The sequence below is a fragment of the Heloderma suspectum genome, chromosome 3 (assembly GCF_057233095.1).
Source record: "Heloderma suspectum isolate Gila_16-S chromosome 3, 16-S_ref, whole genome shotgun sequence".
Lineage (NCBI taxonomy): Eukaryota > Metazoa > Chordata > Lepidosauria > Squamata > Helodermatidae > Heloderma > Heloderma suspectum.
The window spans coordinates 295,407,613-295,429,529 of NC_139460.1; the positions used below are offsets into that span (position 1 = coordinate 295,407,613).

Genomic DNA, 21,917 nt, shown 5'->3' on the forward strand with positions numbered 1-21,917 from the left:
ACTAAGCACAACATTAGGCTTTTCATAAATAATAAAAACAGTATTAAGAGTAATACATCCCAGAGAGGTTGCTTCACCACTAAAACCAGATAATAAGGGCCAAAACAGAAATTACTTTAAAGATGTAGCTAGCAGATACATTTCATTTTCATGCTATAGTTGGTCCTATGTAGAGTAGTCCCATTGAAATAAATGAGTCCTATGCAGAGTAGACCCATTAAATGAATGAGAGGTATGTTAGTCATGACTAACATAAGTCTCATTTATTTCAGTGGGTCTACTCTACGTAGGACTAACACTGGATACTACCCAGTAGGCGCAGGGGCATTGGGACCCTAGTGTGGGGGTTGGGGGATTTTAACCCTCCCCCCACTGTGGGTCCAATCTGGATCACTCTGTGATGTCTGCAATTTCTATTGCAAAATAATTATCTTTTTTACAACAGAAATTGCAGGTATGCCTCACCCCCCGATCTGGATTGAACCTATAGCAAGGGGGAGGGTTAAAGCCCCCCTACCCTCCCTACTGTCCCAATCCAGATCAGTCCCCAATTCACCTACGCTAGAGTACACATGAAAAAGATGTAGTGGCTAGCTACGTTGTTAAAGTACTGTCTGTTTTGGTATTAATTCTGGCATATCATTAACCAGCCTTGTTACCAGCCTCACAAACACTGCTGCCTCTACAATGGGCAAACAAGTGAAGTTCATGTTTGCTCAGATTCTCAGAGCATCAACTTGATACTCGTCCCTCCTTCAGTTTTCATGAGCGCTTGCAATCACTGTTTGATTTGCATGAAGGGGTAACTGTGCAAATCGAATGCGACTGAACGGGAAAATTGTACAAAAATCTGAGTATGTTTCATTGCTGCACAACTTTTCCCCATAGACTAAAGTGTGAAATTGCACACTTCTAAAAATTGCACAATTTCAAACTGTTTTTCCTCTGAAATGTTCCCAGTTTTTGAATGCAAGTGCATGTTTGAGAATTTGCTAACATTTTCAGAGAGCACATTCTCCTGGTTGCACTCGCATTCAAGGTTGCAAACAGGGCATGCTCGACTGCTTTGCGAGTGCAAATGAAATTCTCATACATCCCTAGCTGCTTCCCATGCCACAAGGCCGCTTGTTCCTCTGCTTCATTCATCCCTGTAAACAACTGCAGGTCACTAATCACTCTCCTTCCAATATGGTGCTGAGGCTGAGAGAGAATCAACAGGCCCAAATTCACCCAAAATTGAGTTGAAACTGGATCTGAGGCAATTCAGACAGAAGTGCAACACAATCCACTGGGATAGGCTGAAACAACATTTCTGTGTCTGTGCGTCCCTATCTCTTGCAAGTCTCTCAAGGCAGGAGCCATGGGGGGTGGAGCTCTTCACAGTATTTGGGTTTGTTTGACAGCCTTTTCATTGGATTTGGAAAATGCAGTGATATGATTCATACCATACACTCCAGGTGTTCAGCTGCTATGTCTGTGAGGTTGCCCCATTCACTACTACAGAGGAGGAAACACTATACTCACAAAGAGATGCATGCACCAAGTTGCCCCTTCAATTGAAATGCATAGTGAAGTGGTTGGAGGCAAAAAAATCTGCACATTCTCATCAAAGCCCTCCCCCCCCCCATCCCATCCAACAGGGGAATATTCTTTGTCCTGAAGGCTCCCAGCCTTAATTATATATTTAAGGCACAACCCCATGCGTGTTTAGAAGGAAAAACATCCTACAATGCCCAGCTTTCCCCAGTCAGCACTGTAGGACGCTTTTCCTATCTAAACATGCATAGGATTGCACCCTTAAAACATAGGAATAAAATAGGCTTGGGGTAGGCAGAAAGTATATCTCCCAATGCTTTAGGCTTCAACTCCCAGCTTTCCTGACCATTCGCCATGCTGGCAGGGGCTTCTGGAAGTTGAAGACCAAAATATCTGGAGATCTACTTTCTGCCCACCCCTGGAGCAGGGTATAAAATGAGCAAAACAAAAGGCAACAGACACAAATAAACCCCTTTCCATAAATCCACCCCATTGGTTCCTCTGCCATGTAATGCCACCTAATCATCTCTCCCACCACTAATGTAATGTCAAATTGATGGTGTATGTAACCAGGCATATGGCTGACTCTCAATACAAATTAAGTGAAAAAAATGACCAAGCAGCAGGGTTTAAAAAACCCCAAAAACCTTCCCAGCTGGAACCAAGAAGGTGAGACAGAACCTATTCAAGACAAATGGAGTCTTAAGAAAGCTTTTTACACAATGTAACAATGACAGAAAAGGAGAGGTTCAAGCAGAACGAAAGAAAAGTTCAATAATAAATAAGCATGAGTGTAAGGCTATGAAGGTCCCAGATTCCAAAGCCTGTTTATTAAGCTTGTTTTCAGACTGTCTGTTTTCCTCGGACTCCAAGAAAGGACATGTGCAAGGAAAAAACCTCTCTCACAAACCCAAGAGAGCTTCACTGTGCCAATTCTGATGCACAGATTTAGGCAAGATTGCTCACATTGTCTCCTGCAGTTCCATCAACAAAATAATTCTGCTGGCAAATACATCATCAACCTTACTATTAGCATTTATTCAACAACCTTCCTGAAAATTAGCTTTTATCTTTAGAGTTTGAAAATTATTTCTCTTCCTCGTGATAACATCATGAATAAACTGGAGCTATACATACAAGCTCTGTTCTAATAGAGCATGCATGGCACAGCCAAACCTGCAGGCATATAGCCCTTTCTATTAAAGGTGAACTCCCATCCATCAGCTGTGTAGAGTAGGAGGATCAGGGAGGAATAAATCCAGATCCTGCTGTGAACAGCTGATTGGGATAGGAACTGCCTTATACCAAGTCAGATCATTGGTCCATCTAGCCCAATATTATCAACACTGACTGGCTGTGACTCTCCAGGGTTTTAGGCAAGATTGCCCAGAGCTACTTAGAGATTCCTGGAACATTTTTTCAAGCAAAGCATGGACTCTGCTACTGAGTTATGGCCCCACCCAGAAGGATTTCAGCCTTGTAGTCCCAGGCTTTGGGATTGGAATGGTAAATTGTGTGTGCATCATCCATTTACATGAGAAATTTCCCATCCAGGTGGGAGATGCACACACGGAAACCTACTTAGCATAGCTCCTAGCAGGATTGCAGGAATAGGGCAGTAAATCGCTATTACAAATATCATTGCCAAAAGGAGATATCCCTCAAGATTGTAATGGAAGGAAGGCCTCCCATTTCCACATGAAGAACTGACCTGGGGATATCTTGGGACACCTTCCCCACCTACCCTGGAAAATCTTCCTTGAGAATCTTTTCAGTTCCAGTATGGCCATGGGACAGAACAGGCAGCTATAAGCTCTACTAGATACCAGATATAAATTGAACTCCTCCTAAAGAATACTTCTATCAAACATGTACAAAACACCAACACACACACCCAGGACCACCTCCCATCCTTAGCCCAGACTTAGGACTGGTTCAGATGTTAAAGAAGAAGAAAAAATACTTCTGTGCAGTGGTGGCTCCACATGACAGCCAATGAAATCATTTCTTGAAGGCAGCTGGAACGGGCATGGAGACTCTCTAAGCCTGCCTTCCATAACCTGGTGCCCTCCATATGTTTTGGAATATGGCTCCCATCATCCCTGACCATTTGCTGTGCATGCTGGGACTGATGGGAATTATAGTCCAAAATATCCACCAGGTTGGGGAAGGCTGATTGAAGCCATCATCTCAATCCACATGGTAAAAGAGCAGACAATATAAAGGTGAAGGCCCCTGACAAGTGGGCACTGCAACATTTGAAGTGTTGCTAGGAGAAGGAAGAAGAGCCACCTGGCCAACTCTAGGTCCATCAGACTCAAAGCCTAAACATGTTTCAAAAGCAATACAAGGGCAACCACCACTGCTGCCATTTCCCATTTAGTCGGCATAGCATTATATAGCATTAGTTCTTTGAAAGGTGCATTATAACTTTTATTGTAAAGCTACCTTCACAACCATCCTTTGAGATGAGTCACTATAAGTCCCATGTTAATGTTAGAGAGCTGAGGTGGAAAGAAAGTGATTTCTACAAGGCTACAGACCAGCCTTCCCAAACCTGGTGTCCTCCAGATGTTCTGGGCCAGAACTCCCATAATTCCCAGCCAGAATGGCCATTGGCTGTTATGGACAATGAGTCTAAGGCAGAACCCAAACTTAATCTCATGTTGCATAAATCAAAATCCAACTTACCATCCGGTAGATGCGGCCTCTCTGCCTATTTTTTTTAATGTTAGGCTTCAAATATATAAAATTACTTTAACTGTAGCTCTTTGTGTCCATCTTAAATATTACTGCAACTAGTAATCACCACCATTGTTATCTTTTGTTGATCCTAATTAAATCTGTAACCTCAAGCTAGACCGGGGGTAGGCAACATTTTTGGACCTGTGGGCACACCTGTCATTTTTTTCAGGCCTGAGGGTGCATTTGTCCTGCTGTCATTTGGGCCTGTGCACACGTATTCTTGGGCTTCCCTCCTTTCCCGTTCTGGGCTTCCCTCCTTTCTTGTCCCCCTCCCCTTCCAGCATCCACACTTTTCTTGACCCCCCTTCTTCTTCCCCCTCCTCCCTGCTCGAGGTTTCCTTCTTCCCTTCTCACCCCCATCGTTTCACCACACTTATCCTGACTGCTGCTTCTGCCTCCCAGTGCGCTCAGCTCTGCAGCAAGGACTTTGTTGTCTGACTTCCTGCTTCCTTGCTGCAGAACTAAGTGTGGCGGGAAGCAAAGTGGTGGTAGGGCTGAGTGGGGAGAGGACAACGGGAATGAGTGGGGGGGGACAAGGGCGGTATGGTGGGTGCACTTGGGGGGCTTGGTGGGTGCCATGGCACCCATGACTGCTGGGCTACCAACCTTTGGTCTAGACTCTAGAGGATAAGAACAGAAATAACTGTAAATAGCTAAACAAACTCTTACTGGCAATAGTGTCAATAGCATTAATTTCTATTTTATTCATATTCTCATGCATGTTTTCTCCAGGAATTAAAATGTTAGTTAGTTGATCTCACATTTCAATCTTTTACATACCAAACCTTGTCAAAGGCAAAACTGCTAAAAAAAATTGCTGTATGACAGCAATATAAAATGCCAACAAAATAAACAAACAAACAAAAAATCTGAAAAATGTTACCTTCTATGCCCAGAACATTTTGAGTCTTGTTTTCTTCTGAAACTTCAAATTTCCTTATGATGTCCAGACAAAACTCAGTTGTCACATTATTCATCTGTACCAAAGACAAAATTGATACTATTTTTCAACTTTCAGAGTATGTGACCAACATGTCAAAATCTACTTTGGGCCCTAGCATCTCATTGAAAATCCCATAGTCCTACTCTGTGTGCAGCCAACCATGAATACAACTGTCAGTAAAAGTATTCTTCAATGACCTTTTGGAGAGCTGGGGATTTGTGTGTGTATGTTGGGGAGGGTGTGTGTGTTGTAAGCATCAAACTCAATTTTTAATACTATTAGTTCACGTTTTAATAACATTTCTTAGGGCCAAATCACTCATAGCATGCTCATGCTATGAGAACCTCTTCTCATAGCATGAGCAGTGGCTACATGTGCCTTTTGGTGGTATCCACCACAAAAGCAAAAATTGCAAGTGGGGACTTGTAATTGGCTCCAATTCTCTAGTATGTGCTTTCCTAATGGGGGCAGGGGAGGAAACCTGTGTAGCTGTGTAGCAGAGAAGGGTAATGTGTAGCCTTCCAGATGTTGCTAGACTACATCTCCCAGCATCTTTCATCATTATGTTGGCTATGGATGATGGGAGTTGCAGTCCAACAACATCTAGAGGACCACATGTTCCCCATCCCTGTATTACAGGCATGGCCATTTTTAACAGTTCCCCCCTTTTAACATAACATGTGACAGAAGAGAGTCATGTCGCACTTTAAAGACCTCTTCTGGAAATCATAACATGCAAAGCATCCCTGACTCCCAACTCCTACTCACCTGTCCCTCCCAAGCAGCAATTGCAGGTTTCTGGCAAAAAAACACATACCTACATGTAATGTGAATGCTATATTTGTAGATACAGGAGGGCTGTAAATCACTGAAGGCTAGCAGACTGGGGCCACACAGTGGTCATAAGCAGTACAGACTGCATGTGCATGTGTGTGCATGCATGCATGTGTGAACACATGATAAACCATCATCAGGTATTCTGTCCTTATTAAAAACATAGAGGGGCATGCTTGTACCAGACTTTTTTTTATTTATTTGACTTGTACGCCACCTTTCTACCAAAGATGGCACTCAAGGTGGCAATATATGTATAACCACAGTACAGGCTGCTCACATCCCCTTAGCTAACACAACTTTCTTTCCTGTTAGGCCCAACATTCCTCAGCAGCTGAAGTCACAACCCTTATCCCTGGTGGCTACACTTTCCTGTCCTCTTAGCGGATCCTCACCCCTCCCATTTCCATCCTTAGTCACAAGCACACAGGGATTCATTCATTACAATTCTATACTGCCCAATAGTCAAAGCTCTCTGGACAGTTTACAAAGATTAAAAGTTTTAAAAATACTATATTGCACATAATATAAAAACCATTGACATACAAATATATAAACAGATATACACACAAACACATACATGCGCACACATGCACACACAGAGTTTTAGCAATCAACAATAAGAAATCCCAGGACCCAATTAAAAACCTTACCATATGGTGGAAAATGCCGGAAAGTAGAGGAAAGTCTTAACCTGGCACCAAAAAGATAACAATGTTGGTGCCAGACAGGCCTCATTGGGGGAATTGTTCCACAATGGGGGGGACACCACTTAGAAGGCCCTCTTCCTTGTTGCCACCTTCCGAGGAGGCACCTGGAGGAGGGCCATAAACAATGACCGTAGTATATGGGTAGGTTCATGCCAGGAGAGGCACTCTGTCAGTTATTGTGGTTCTGAGCCAAGTAAGGCTTTATAGCGCAAAACCAGCATCTTGGATCAGGCTTGGAAGCATACAGGCAGCCAGTACAAGCAGGCCAGAATTGGTGCTACATGTTCGCACCTTCTGGTCCCAATTATCAATCTGGCCACTGCATATTGCACAAGCTGCAACTTGTGCTGTCTTTAAAAGCAGCTCCCCATACAGCACTTTGCAGTAATCTAAGTTGGAGATTACCAGAGCATGGACGACTGAAACCAGTTTATCCCTTTAAAGGTAGGGGTGCACCTGGGCCACCAAGAGAAGTTGGTAGAAGGCACTCCATGCCGCTGAGGCCACCTGAGCTAAAAGTGGTTTCACTCTTTAGAAATGGGATGCTGATGTACCCCCTGGGTACTGCATTTAATCAACTTGCTTTTCCTTTGCCTACCTAGATTCAGCTGCCCTGGTCAAGCAATTCTTGGAGGAATAAGAACCATTAAGCATGTGTGTGTGTGTGTGTGTGTGTGTGTTTGTGTGTGTTCGGGGGTGGGGGTATAGTACACAACACACTACAGAGATTTATTACCCAGCTTGGTTTCAATGGCATTTTAAATCAGTGTATAATATTCATCACATAATCATGCTACCTATTAAGGTGGGGGGCGGGGAGAACCTTCATCCATGTTTCTCTAGATTTCTATCATTCAAGTTCTGTCTAACTTGCCAATCCAAAATTGACTTCATTTATAACATTCATTATATTTTCTTTGTGTTTTGATTTCGTTTGTTTCTTCTGAGGGAAAAAATAAATCTGTACACTCTCATCTACGTTTGAACATTTTAAACAGGTTCCCTAGAAATATTCCCTAACGTTGTCACTATTAATACTGCATTAGCACTCTAGTACACACAGTACAGAACCAAAAAACACTGACATTTCCAAAGCAAATTACCTAGAAGGTTCATACAAAAATATCTCCATTAAAAGGAAAGAGTGTTGTCATTTATTTAAGGGTGCTTCAAGATGAGGCTTAATCAGGAAATTGCCCTGATTCTTATACGGAATTTTGCAGGGATCCAGACGTTGTAGTCTTTAACTTGTAATGCTTTCATGTTTTCCCAATGCTTCTTCTGGCTTTTTTCTTTCCACAAATATCAATTAAGAAAGAAAAGATAGAATAAGAAGCACAATGCTTTTTGATTGGCATCAAAGGAGTCCTTAGGGAAGCACCCTAAGAACCTGAAGCTTCTTTTCCTAGCAAGACAGCAATGGCTATATTATCAGTTTCTCAAATTCTGTGCCCAATTTTTATTGCACTCTGTCTTGATGGTTTAGACATTTGTTCCTCAAATTTATATCTTGTTTCTTAGTAAAACTCTCAAAGGGGCTTTCAAACAATTGTATAATGTGTGCAATTATGAGAGAGTTAGGATTATTATATGTTGGCTTGATAAGTCAAGGTTTGAACGAACCTTTTGTAAAAACACACAACCCATTTGTGTGAGCCAGCAAACAAACAAAGAAGCCTACTGATAACATATTGCTCTACCTAGAATGTGCCCCTAACATATGGAATAAAAATTAAAAACTTTTCTGTGGAACTTGCACCACACCTAAAAACAACAACACAAAAATCACCATTCCCCAGTTCGAACAGGAAACTATAGTTAAATGAAAGCTTCACAGATTTAGGCCTGGCTTATCATATCACATAATTTACTTCTTTGGATATAGTGGACTTAAATCCAAGTACCTAGCTATGCTGAGATATGGATCAGGTTAATAATGCAAAATAATATAATAGTTCATCACATTGTTTGATAAAACCTGCAATAAAGAGGCTGCTAATTTAACTTATCAAGGATCTTACACAAACTGAGCATGATCCAGATAAAGTTAAACACATTTAAAATCCCACTGGTGACAGAGGAAGAGTTAAACATGAGCTCAATACTCTCCCATGGGACTCAACAGCACTTCACTTTGGCTGGATCATAGCCAACATTTTAGCTATTTCTGCAAATTCAGTTGTTCCAGCCTAGTGAAAACTTATTACTCCTCGTCTCAGCTCATGAGATTAGTATTGATGCTAAAGCCTATTCCTTTCCAGAGCATTAAAAAGACGCACGCACACACACACACACAGGGTACATTCAGAGTGAAATAATAAAACTCAGCACAGGACAGGTGCTGAAGCTACATTGAATTCTCTTGGTTTAGCCAGCATGGTGATCAGAATGTGAAACTTGCAGGAATGCAATTAACGAACACAAAAAACAGGGTCTGGTCCAATAACCTTTCTTTATCAGGATGTTTGTTAGTGCCAAGATGTTAGTGCCACATGGGACTTCTAAGAGTTTTGTAGTTATCCATGTGAAGCAGAAAGTTATGAAGTATGGTAAGCCAGAACTGTGAAGTCTAGAAAGAATATCATCTAAGCCCAGGAGTCAAACCCACCCATACAATTATTAATTCTTTCAGTTTATAAGCCACCCTATCACAGTTGTTCCCTGGGCGGTGTACAAGATAAAACAAAATGAAATTAAAAACCACAATTACAAAACACAATTACAATGTAGCAAAAACACCCAGGAGGCATAGCTAGGAGAGATTCACAGCTCCTCGACCCAGGTTTTAGTTAAATAACTTTGGTCGGCCTCCTCATCCACAATCAAGTCATGGATAAGAGAGGTTTTATTATGCTTTTATTATGAACCAACCTGGCATTCAGTAACAGCACCAGCAGACCAGGGGGCAAGCTGATAAGGTAACCATGGACTGTCTGGTTGAGGGAGAGGCTAGAAAATGGAAAAGTAAGATACCTACTTGCTATTCCCTTTTCCTGGCTTGTCAAACTCGTGCTGCCACACTTCTCCCTACCAAAAACTACCATTATGCAGGCCCTCTCACCCCTCCCCAGGTGATCACATACATACAGCATTTCCCTGGCACATCCTTGAAAGAACAAAGAGCGAAAGTTTTAAAAGCGAGGGTGGTAGTTGTGGAGGGGCACCAGGGTACAACGTTAAAGGCCACCCCACCCAACACAGAGAGTTTCCAGATTAAAATTACACAACTGAGAGGGCCTTATGTCATAGAGGTAATACTCCAGATTCTCGCATGGGCCTTCTAGATCCCAACCACCCTAGACAAAGGGTTCAAGTGTATTATCCCATAACCCCTCTAACAAAAAGTACAAGGTTGCCCTTGCCCTCATTCCACCTTCAAAGGGGTGCTCCCTCTTTAGGGTTGTCCTCTTCGGGGGATGACCCTTCAGTGGTAACTCACCACCTGTTTTAGTCCTGGCAGATATCCACCCATCCCCGAAATTGCTGCTGAAATTTTGCTGAATGCAACACCTGATGAAAATTGGAGAGTTTGGCTTCAAGAATTCTGAGGAAAGCCAAATGAGATTTTTGATGATACCAACACAATAACAAAATGGATGGCACTTTGAAGACTGACAGATTTATTATGGCATAAGCTTCTACAGCCAGGGGTCCCAAAACTTTTTGGGCTGATGGGTACATTTGGAATTCTGAGAGCATTGTGGGCACTTTTGCAAAATAGCTGCCATGGGTTGGGCTTCCTCATTCATAAAATGACTGCCATGGTGGGCATGGCTAGTCACAAAACACTCATTTCCCAGAAGGCAAATTGGTGAAACTAAAAGAAAAGAAACTTGCCCAAGAATCAAAGTATAAGGCAGGGGTGGAGTCTGAGCTCCAAACTACACAACACCCCTTTTGAATCCAAATAAAGATGGTGCTCAAACTTTGCTTTGCAGCATGCCAACCTCCCAGCTTAAATTTAAAAAAAAAAGCCTTAGGAAATAACATTAAAATTAGGAAGGGCAGGGAGGCTGTGGGCACCAAGAGGGGTGTCCATGGGCACACTGGTGTCAACAGGCACTGCACTGGAGACTCTAGTTTATCAAATGCCTGAAGAGTTATCCTCAGTTGGACAGACCAACACAGACAGACAGATATGTATAGAGGGAGGAAAGTGTAAATAGTGAGGCCAAGAAACCATGAAATGTAAGAGATATAATCTGAGGCATTTCTAATTCTTGATGCTCACACTTTGAGTGCTTTTGCCAATGTAGTCAAAATGGCACCACCCACAGCGGAGATACTGACAAGCTTGGAGAAACCTCAAGATTTCCAGAAGTACATACAACCTTTACAAAAACACATTCCAAAAATTGCTGAATGAAGACTGAACGTGCTTAATGGCTGGAGAATGCTGACTAAAGGCGCAATCCTGTGCATGTTTAGACAGAAAAGCGTTCTACAACTCCCAGAATTCCCCAGCCAGCCATGCAGGCTGGGGAATGCTGGGAGTTGTAGGACTTTTTTATGTCTAAACATGCATAGGATCGGGCCTTAAATGTTGGAATGGAGAAAACAGAAAAAAGGGGGGAAGGGGGAATGACATGAAGTGGCTGGAATCCTGAATGGCAATACTCCACACTCCAGCATTTTGTTGCGGTTCCTACTTGTTTCTGTATAGAGCTCAAATGTATACAAGGTAAGCACAGATAAGTATACAGTATATCAGTAAGTATACAAGATAAGAAAAAAAAATTGGCTTAACTTTTCATGTGAGCTAGTTATTGCTCTCATTACTATGGACTGTACTGGTCTGATTACTTTTTTCTGGTTTACAAGGTGTTTTTTTTTTAAAAAAAAAATCTATTATATACCACCTTGTGAGTCTATTGATGGAAAGGCAGTATAGATTGATAAATAAATAACTGAAATCCTTCAGGAAGTTTCCTCATGTTTCACTTAAAGCAAAATTTCAAGGCATCTGAGGTGTCCAAAAGATTGTCAATATTTCTCAGTGTGCATGTCCAGGGGGGAGGGGGTGTTGCACATCCTGCTTACAGCAGGTCAACCTCCACATCTCAGCATCCCACAATTCACAGTGCTCCAAAATAACACTCAGTGGGTTATATCTAGATTTAGTCATACTTAGAGTAGACCTATTGAAATCAATGTGACTTAAGTTAGTAATGATGACTAAATTAAAGCCCTTTGATTTCAGCAGGTATACTCTGACTAAATCTGGATCCAACCCAGCATAACCAGTAGTTTTCCAGTATTCCTTGAAAAAATGAGTCTTCAGTGTTTAAAGACAGCATTCCTCAAACTTCTCATTCTGGAATAGTCCTCAAATAACCCCAAACAATTCAAGTGAGACTGATGCGGATTAGCTGATGTACTAAATGAAAAGTGATTTCATTTCAGAGGAAGTTTGAAGATGGAGGATAAGTCAGATTCTGCAACTCAGTGGTATGGGAATAAGCTCCTAGAAGGTTGGTGGTACAACTGGGTGGGAAAGGAAAATAATTGTGCTCGTCCTTCTATTCTGTATTAGGGCAACTGTGCTTGAATAAATGCTTTTGGTAGTATCCAATATTAGTCCAATGTAGAATAGATCCACTGAAATGAGTGGGACTTAAGTTAGCTAACTTAATGAATGGGACTAACTTAAGTCCCATTCATTTCAACAGATCTACTCTATGGAGGACTAACACTGGATACTACCGTACGATCATAGGATAAAACATCATTTCTATCCACTGCAAAATTCAGTGGAAAGTATAGCATCGGAAGCTCAGACTGAATTTGTCTCTTGAGACACTTTTAAACATTTCTCTCAAGTAAAGTTAAAGAAACCTTTTGGCATCACACAAAGCAACAGAAATAGGACTTCTTCATTAGGAAAAATGGATTACGCAAGTGCAAGTGAAAGCTTCTGTTTGTTTGAGATGATATCTCTTGTACAGCCCCAACTACTTAAGACTTCCGTTTTTCATTATTTCTCTGGGTTCCTTGAAATCAGCATGACAGCATCTGGCAGCATTGCTCAATTGGAAATTCTAATCTATTCAAAGCCTGCATCTCTGTTCTCAGTTTTGAGCTGGTTCATTTCCCAAGCAAATCCAAAGGGCCTGGGAAATAAAGAGACCCCCCTCCCCCTTCCTTTTATTTATTTCCATGTGGGAACAGCAGCGGTAGCCGCAGTGGAAGGGAGGAAGAATCTTTCCCTCCCTTCCCTCTCCCTCTCTGTCAACCAGGAAACTTTCTTCAGACCAGATACTGACCTGAACCAGGTAACAGCTCAAAAGGTCTTAAAAGCTCATCCTTCTTTTGAGAACCCTTTTTCAGAACCCTGGAAGTTGATTTCCAAGCCAGACTCGGGCAAATGTCCGTGGCATTTCTACTCCCCAGATTTCCATCATGGTTGATTTCATCTTTTCTGTAACACCTTAAAGGCATTTATTTCCATGACTCATCTCATATGGTCAACATGCACCTGGACCCTCAGCCAATTGCAGGCACATCTTTTCTATAATGTGCCAAGAGGTCTGAACTTCAGGTTGTACAGAAGGAGGGATCAGCTGGGCTCTATGGCTGGAGTTACCTGCCCTGTGTGCACTTTTAGTTGGTCTTTTATGCTTCTCATATAGTTGATTGGGATCTGCGGAGATATGATACCACGCACAGAACATTGCTGGTTGGCAGGGAACTTGTAAGCTCATGAAATAGCAGTATACTGCAAAACAAAGATATCCTGTGCCCCTAAGCCACCAAACTGTGACTGATAGCAGATGGTAGATCCCAGGGCTCAGGGCAAAACAAAACAAGGAGTACATCACCCAGTCCATCTGCCCTGGCCGAACAGCCTTCCCTGGGCAAATTTCTGATGGTCAGTGTGTATAAGCCTTCAAGCTCCAGCGATTTCCCATTACCAAAGAGCATCTGTTTGCCACTCCTCTGTGTTTCTCATACATCTTCTGTTATTCGTTGGCAGAACTTCAAGGCTCAGTGAGCTACCCATTACACTGGAACCTATTCTCGTCTCTTGACGGGTGGTTGTAATGCTGAGCATGCATGCAGTCCTTTGAATGGACAGCAGGTGTTTCTCAAAGCCACTGAGCCAGGGTGAGGTAATGGGCACAATATAGTTGTCTTGCATAAGTACACTCCAAAAGCACCTACAGAATGGTGATGGGGACAGAGAGGCTGGGCATATGACAGCTGACAAATGCATTGGTAATGAACAACAGACAACAAACAGAAAATGGAGCACCAGTGAAATAAAATACCAATTATTTGTGACAGATGTCAACAGGGTAACCGGCTCTGAGGCCCACAGTCTGTCTTACTGGACCCCTCAGAAGTCAAAGCCTTCTCATATTTCTCTTCCTCCATGTGACAGAAACAGCTCTGATGATGTGATCAAAATAAGGCAAACATTATTTTTCTGGTGTAAGCAATCCCCCTCCCCCACCTCTGCTGTCCTTCTGTCGGCAGGTGAAGACATTTTTATTCAAGCAAGCTTTTGCCGTGTAAGGGAGGGTCCTCCCAAGGATCTGTTAGGTTGGGTGCTGTTTTTATTTTGTCATTGTTGGAATTTAATTATGTTTTTCATGTATTATTATTTTAATCAAGTTTTCATTTTTTTAAAAATTAGTTCCTATGATTGTCAGTGTCATTTTGAGTGCCATTTTCTTGGCAGGGTACAGATCAAATAAATCAATAAATAATCAAAATTGGCACCAGCTGTGCATCTATGGCCATGTGGGTTACAACTCTGGGTTGTCTCTCCCCCAACAACCCAAATGTAAGGACTGAGTCCTACATCTCTGCAGAAGCACCCAGAGGTGTGGAAATGGATTCAGTCAGATGAGGAAGAGGGTGAAGGGGTGAGGGAGGTACCAAGGTCACAGGAGATAGAGCAGAGAGACAGTGGCAAAGAGGAGTCTTTCCAGATGCCAGCTAATCAGCTGAATCAAAGCCAGGCAGAAACCTCTCCATCTGGGAATGCCTGATCTTACGGTGGGGAAGGAGTTGGGAGTGACGGACCCAAGGATCAGATATTGGGTGAAGAAGGAGGACCAACTTAGTGAAGTGAGGTGGTCTAAAAGGTTGGCCACTGAAAAGAGTTTCCTAGGGGAAGACCCTCCCTGAGGGCAGATCTGGAAGAGCCACTCAGGTTTCCTACTGCTGGCGGGCACCAGTTTCATCAGAATAACCTAGCATAGTGCATTCAACAAAGGGAACTTCTTGCAGTCTAATTAGTATTGTGCAAACCTGACTAGAGAACTTAGCTCTGTGTTGCTGGATGCTGTAATCTGAAGTGTTGTTGATCTGGCTGTGATCTGCATAATAAAAACGATTTAGGGCACAATCCTATGCATGTTTAGACAGAGAAAAGGCCTTTTCTCTGTCTAAACATGCATAGGATTGCACCCTTACTAACAGAATGCTTTCCTTGTGTGACTACAAAGACACCTGATGATTTGGCACTTGACACCAGAATACCCAGTTCACACATCACAATCAACAACCCAGGGAGCATCCCTGGGTTGTTTAGCTCTGCCTGGCTGCAGCAGGAGTAATCAGACAGTGAGAAACAGCACACTCACTAACTTCTACTTCATTTACAACAACCCAGGGTTTGGGGTGGAGGGGGAACCTGGGTTGCTGTGACATGTGAAATGGGTCATTTCCTACACCCTGTGCCACTGGGGCCAAGTGGTTAAAGGTTGTGTGAGGGGCACTGCTGGCAATTTGAGCTGGGCCACCAGCATTACAGCCCAGAAACTTCCTGGTCTTGGCAATCATGTAATCACAATGAACCAGTCCTATGCCACTGTCTGTTATAAAGCTCCCAGAGCTGCTGTGTTCTCTCAGTCTGGCCAATGTGTCACCGTGTGAAGCTACCAAACTAGTTTGTGCCTCTGGGCAGACAGACTGACTAGAATTTGCCTGCACTCAGACCTGAAAGTCTGAAACAGCAACAGAGCATGCTCAAATGAGGCAAAACATAATGTGAGATAAACTTATACCTATTAAATAGAAGCACATGAAAATGAATTTGTTACCTTGATGAATACAGACTTGAAACACATTTAAAAATACAAGGCGATTTAGGCCTAAACTCTTTCAAGTTACTAGCCATGAAGAGGAAGTGTCTGTTTTCTCTCTTTTTGAAATGTATATTGATACAAATAGTTAAGCATGGGCCCCTGGGAAAAGTTTAAGACTATGAACATCTGGAAAATAAAATGTATAAAACCAGGAAATAAAAAGGATCAGAAATAAGGGAAATAAACAGCTCAAATTCATACTGTTTTTAAGTGTAGATATCAACATTTTCCAAGGATCTGAACATTAGAGGAAATATTTGGTCAAGATAAACGAACATAATATGATTTTTCTTGTACGCTTAACTTCTCCTTCTCTGCATTGGCTTCCAGCAGCTTTTGTCAGTGGACACGACAAGTGTCAGGGAAAGTTCTGCTGTGGATTAAAGCAAAAACAGTGCCTATTTCAGTTTTTGTTTTCCTACCTTTTGTTCTACCTTCAGGAACTGAGCAAATTCCTCAGTGGTAAGGTGGTCTTTCTTGTCACTGTAGCTCAAAAGGAGCAAGTAGAGGTCACGCCTTAATGACATCATCTTGTAAAATACAGAAAACTCTTCAAAGGTTAAGGTTCCCTGGTTCTCATCTGTGTCAGCCTCCTGAGGAACAAGTATAATAAAATAGTACGTTAGGTAGGATATGAATAAAGTAGCACAACAGAATAGCCACCATAGGAAAAGATACTTGAGAAGAGCCATGTGGCTCAATTTAAACTCAGTGCCAAACCATGGTTTGTACTAATCATTGATTAGAACCCCAAACCATGGTTTGAGCTTTCAAGCACAACATGAGCAAATCATGGATGAGAGCTGCTTATTTGTTTTCCATCCTCTTGGCACTCCATTTCATAACTTCATGCTGGTCAGTCTCTGTGCTGCTGCAGCAGCTTCTTGATGCAGAACAATGACCATAAGAATGGTTTGTGAATTTGAGCCAATATCTCAAAGCATCATCTAATCCAGAATCACTGCCATTACTAGATTATATCCTGTGATTGCCATATAACAGTCATTCCATGTGCCAGCCACCCATTCAGCAGGGAGGAATGTTCAAATGTTCATCCTGGATGAGAGAGGCAGAACCTCCTGCCCATAGGCCTAACCTGGCTAGTGGAGGTTCCTCATCAGGCCCATGGAGCCTCCTTGGGTTGCCTCCAGGGGAGGGGATTTCCTCCAAGCCCCATCTCCTGGAGGAATCATGCTGTTATCTACAACTGGAGATTGTAGCACAATCCTAAACACATTTATTCAAAAGTAGGCCCCACTGAATGCAATAGGATTTACTTCAAAGTAAGTGTGAATAGGGATTGGAGCTTTACAGCACAACTACTCAGAAGTAAGTTACATTGAGTTCAATGGGCCTTACTTCCAGGTTAACGCATCTGTATAGAGATGGAGCCATAGAGTCCTAAAACCTGTGCACAGATCCAAAGCCCCCCTGCCCCAACATTTGAGTCGGCTGCACATAAGATGATGTGTTCACAAAGGTGCAGACTGAAGGAGAGGACCACCCCCCACCCCCGGGTGCCTGAGCAAAAAAGCATTGCAACTTGAACAATTGTGAAGATGTTTAACTGAAGCCCAACGCCTTTTGGGTTTTAAAAACCCTTTTTCAAGTGTGCTCTACAACAAAAGCAAAAGCAAAAAAAGAAAAAAATATTCTGCACTCATCTCATAAATAATAAAATTTATTATTTTACATGCTATATAATCAAACAAAGCAGTGCAAACACATAATGAGGAGAGGACAAATAATAAATATTGACATGAATATAAACTAGCACAAAAGTCTTTAACATATAAAACCTTATTTATTCTGTGAAATAGCACAGAAATCTTTTAAATATAAAACCTTATTAATAATAACCAACATGCTCTAATGCAGTAAACGTTCTGAGAAACCACAAGGATACATTTGAAAATTCTAAAAGACAACCATTAGAAAACAACAGTCAAACCTTAAAACACTCCGTAGAATCTTCAAAGGCTCGCTTAATGAGAAGACATTTCAAAAACTATAAAAATACAACACCCACCTTGAAAACTCTGTTTGTTTGTTTGTTTATTACATTTCTATGCCACCCAATAGTCAAAGCTCTCTGGGCGGTTTACAAAGATTAAAAACATTAAAAATACAGTATACAGAGATTACAAGCCATTTACATAAAAACACCCACAAACAGACCGCTTACACAAAAGAATATATATCTAAAACAACTTCACACAAGCCATCTCAAAGCAAACAACCATAACCATAAGAGATTCCAGGATTGATTAAAACTTATCATACGCTGCCAAATGCCTGGGAGAAGACAAAGGTCTTAACCTGGCGCCAAAAAGATAACAATGTTGGTGCCAGGCGGGCCTTGTTGGGGAGATCGTTCCGTAATTTGAGATAAAAAACGAGTTGCAAAGTGCACATACTACAGAGGCTACTACATACTGAAAGGGATTGAACTTGGGACCTTCTGAATGCACTCTACCACTGCACTATGGCCCCTTCGGTAGCCTCTGTGACACGTGCACTTTGCAGCGCATTTGGAAATAACGATTTCTGCGCTGTTTCAGATTGCTAAGGTTTTATATGTTAAAGACTCTTGTGCTAATTTAGATTCATGTCAATGTTATTTATTATTTGTCCTCTCTGCATTATGTGTTTGCATGGCTTTGTTTGATATAAATCATGTAAAGTAAGGTATAGATGAGTGTAGAGTGTGATCATGAGTGCTTTTTCACTTTTGCTTTTGTTGTAGAGCACCCCTGAAAAGGGGTTTTCAAAACGCGAAACGTGTTGGGCTTCAATTAAACATCTTCACAACTGTCCAACCTGCACTGCTCTTTTGCTCAGGCATGGGGGGGGGGTCCCTCTCCTTCAGTATGCATGGTGTTCTGGTGCCTTCCCTCCTTGTTTGTTCTGTGTTCACAAAGGACCTGTTGTTGCAGTAAGACGTTCCATGCTGAGACTTCACAATGGACATATTTTATAGCGATGCTGATACAATCTAATTCAGTGCAACCCTATACAGGTCTACTTAGAAGTAAGCCCCATTGCATTCAATGGGACTTACTCCCAGGGAAGTGTGTATTGCAGGCTTAATCTGAGGTGTAATTAGTTCTTTAAGAGAAATCGGGATAGTGTGGTACTCCTGAATTTTGAACCTGGGGGTGGGGGATACACAGCCACAATTATTTCAATTCTGTTGCCAAAACATCATTCAGGCATATGACAACAATAGCAGGATTCCGTGCAAGGAAAAATGCAGACATTAACTCCACTATTTACTTCTGCTGAGTCTGTCCTCGGGGAAGAAAGGAGTACTTGCTATATGTTATTATGGCTTTTTTTAAAAAAAAAACCCAGCAACAACTTTGAGCATCTGCTTACAATGACTTGCTTAGTATTTACAAAACATTTCACAGCAGTTCTTTCAAAATGCATTCTCTTTGTGCAGGTTAAGTCCTCACAGTAACAGATTAAAATGTCTGCTTTCCCTGTTAAAGTTTAGGCAACTGGTTTTACACCATTCCAGAAAGAAAAGTTAAAGGAATCCACATTATGCTTCCAAAATAGTATATTTTATTCCCTCTAGCAAAGGTCTGGGTTTTTTAAAATTCATTTTGGACTTTTTATACCAGATTCAACAAAAGATAGATCACATGCCTATCTGACTCATCCTACATTTCCTCAGTTGGTCTGGGTTTACTTGCACAAAGCCACATTTATTATACCAGTCAAGCAGCACAGAGGGGATGTGTATCATTTGAGCAGGATGGTAACCACAATGACAAAAACTGCACGGGCAGAACATGCCTGGACTGGTATAACAGCAACTGCAATTGTTTCAAACAAATCATAGTTAATATGAACCACAGCTTGCTAGTCCACACAACATGATAAGCCATGGTTAAGCAAAAAACCAGAAGTGAAAGCTTCAAAACTCCTCCTCACAGCTTATTCATGCCATGCTAAACTGTGCAGTCAGGGTAACCAAAAGTGTGCATATTTGTGCTTTCCCATTTGGCTCTAGAGCAGAGGTGAAACTCTGAATACTATAAAGAGAACTTGGAGAGAAGAGTGAAACCCACCTTATCTTGCTGCTCTGCACTGCTTTAAAGATTTTTTTCCCCTGGCCCAGGTTTGATATCAGAAATGAGCCAACAGGGAGAAAACGTCTTAAAGTACTGAAGCACATCAATTTAAGGGACACGGTGGGTTTTGCACCTCTCTCCAACAACTCCTTTTGGTATACAAAGTTAACCCCCTACCACTGGCACTTTATAGCAAGTCTGCAAGCATGTGTTAAATAAACACACACACACACACACACACATATGGTTCGGCCCTCAGTCTTCTGCAAAAAGCCAATTCAGGTTAAGTTCTGCATGAGCTACAGGTAGACAGGTGACCAACTCCCTGTATGCTACTCAAGGCTGTAAGTCAGCTCAGAGGTAGACTCAAAACCGCGAGTACAAAACTGTGAGTACAAGTACAGAGCATCATGAGAACTAGCTTTCTTGAATCAGACCAGATGATCAGAAGAAGTCCTGAATTTGCACTCTGTTGAAGCAGGGTGGTATGTTATGATTCTAAAGGAGTATAGGGTGCAGAATCCAACTGCCTGAAAATCTCAGGTTTCATTTTAAAAGTAGAGCAAGCTTCCAACCCTGTGGGCTATGCCTTCTAAAGCCAGGGGATGGATGAACAAGATTTCCAGTGATGCGGGAGCTTCATGCCCTCTATAGCTCCTTACCCTACTCCATGACTAGCAAAGCCATTATTATACAGCATTTATTTATTTAATCGCCATCTGGCTGGTCACCCAGCCACTCTGGGCGATGTACAATAATAAAAACAATTTAAAACAATAAAATTCTACATTTAAAAACATATTTCTAAAAATACCCTAACCCACCCCAAATGCCTGCCTGAACAACCATGTTTTTAATGCATGATGGAAGCTCATTAAAGAGGGGGCATGGCAGAGTTCCCTAGGGAGGGAGTTCCACAGAGTGGGGGCCACCACAGAGAAGGCCCTCTCCCTCATCCTCACCAGTCTAGCTGTCCTGGCTGATGGGACAGAGAGAAGGCCATCCGAGGCTGATCTTGTTAAGCGGCCTGTCCGGTGTTGCTGGAAGTGCTCCTTGAGATAGGCTGGGCCAAAACCATATGGGGTTTTAAAGGTCAAAACCAACACCTTGAATTTGGCCCGGAAAACAACTGGTAACCAGTGCAACTCCTTCAGCACTGGAGTGATGTGATCATGCCAGTGGCTGCCTTTAATCAGGTGAGCCGCCGCGTTCTGTACCAGCTGCAGCTTCCGAACCATCTTCAAGGGTAACCCCACGTAGAGCACATTACAGTAGTCTAAATGAGAGGAGACCAGGGCATGTACTACTGATGGGAGCAGATGGCTGGGAAGGTAGGGGCGCAGCCGCCATATCAGATGGAGTTGGAACAGTGCTGTCTGGCTCACAGCTGACACCTGAGCCTCCATGGACAGCTCGGAGTCTAAAATGACCCCCAGGCTGCGGACCTGGCCTTTCAACATATGAAAAACTTTGCACATTTGCTTCATTTATGCAGGTAGAAGACATAAGCTCTTCTTCACACGGAATCTGGGTTGCCCTGGTAGGAAATTTCTACTTCCTTTAGCACACAGGGCTGATCATATTTTCCTATTGCTAAGTAGAGCAGTGCCGTTACTTCCTTAATCTTGTATGTAATGCTAGCATTAATGCAACTTAAACAGTCATGGACTTTTTGTGCCACAGGATCATGCTGTTGCCTGCAAACAAGATAATGAGTCAGCATTTTTATTTCACTTCAGCTTCTCTAGAGGATGTATTGTCCAAGACTCAAAGAGAAGTTGGCAGTCTCAACCACAAAAAGAAAAAACAGCTCCAGCTTGCCAGAGCAAAATAACAGATGCCACTGGCTATAAAAAGTGCTATTAATACTGGTTAATGAGAGCATGCTCTATCCCAAATACTACTTTTAACTGTAATGATGAAGTAAGAATCTACCTGGCATGTTTATTAGCATCACTACCGTCTAAGATGA

The 21,917-nt window shown here is 42.2% G+C and overlaps 1 protein-coding gene across 2 annotated transcripts in view; it reads right to left on the reverse strand.

Moving 5' to 3' along the window:
- PLCH1 (phospholipase C eta 1) overlaps positions 1 to 21,917 on the reverse strand; it is a 220,079-nt gene that overhangs the window by 60,500 nt on the left and 137,662 nt on the right. For both annotated transcript variants that reach the window (XM_084847320.1, XM_084847321.1), the window contains 2 exons: positions 16,286 to 16,456; positions 5,165 to 5,258 (listed from right to left, as the gene is read on the reverse strand). In XM_084847320.1, coding sequence (XP_084703446.1) covers positions 5,165 to 5,258; positions 16,286 to 16,456 — 265 coding nt within the window. The remainder of the gene's footprint in view (positions 1 to 5,164; positions 5,259 to 16,285; positions 16,457 to 21,917) is intronic.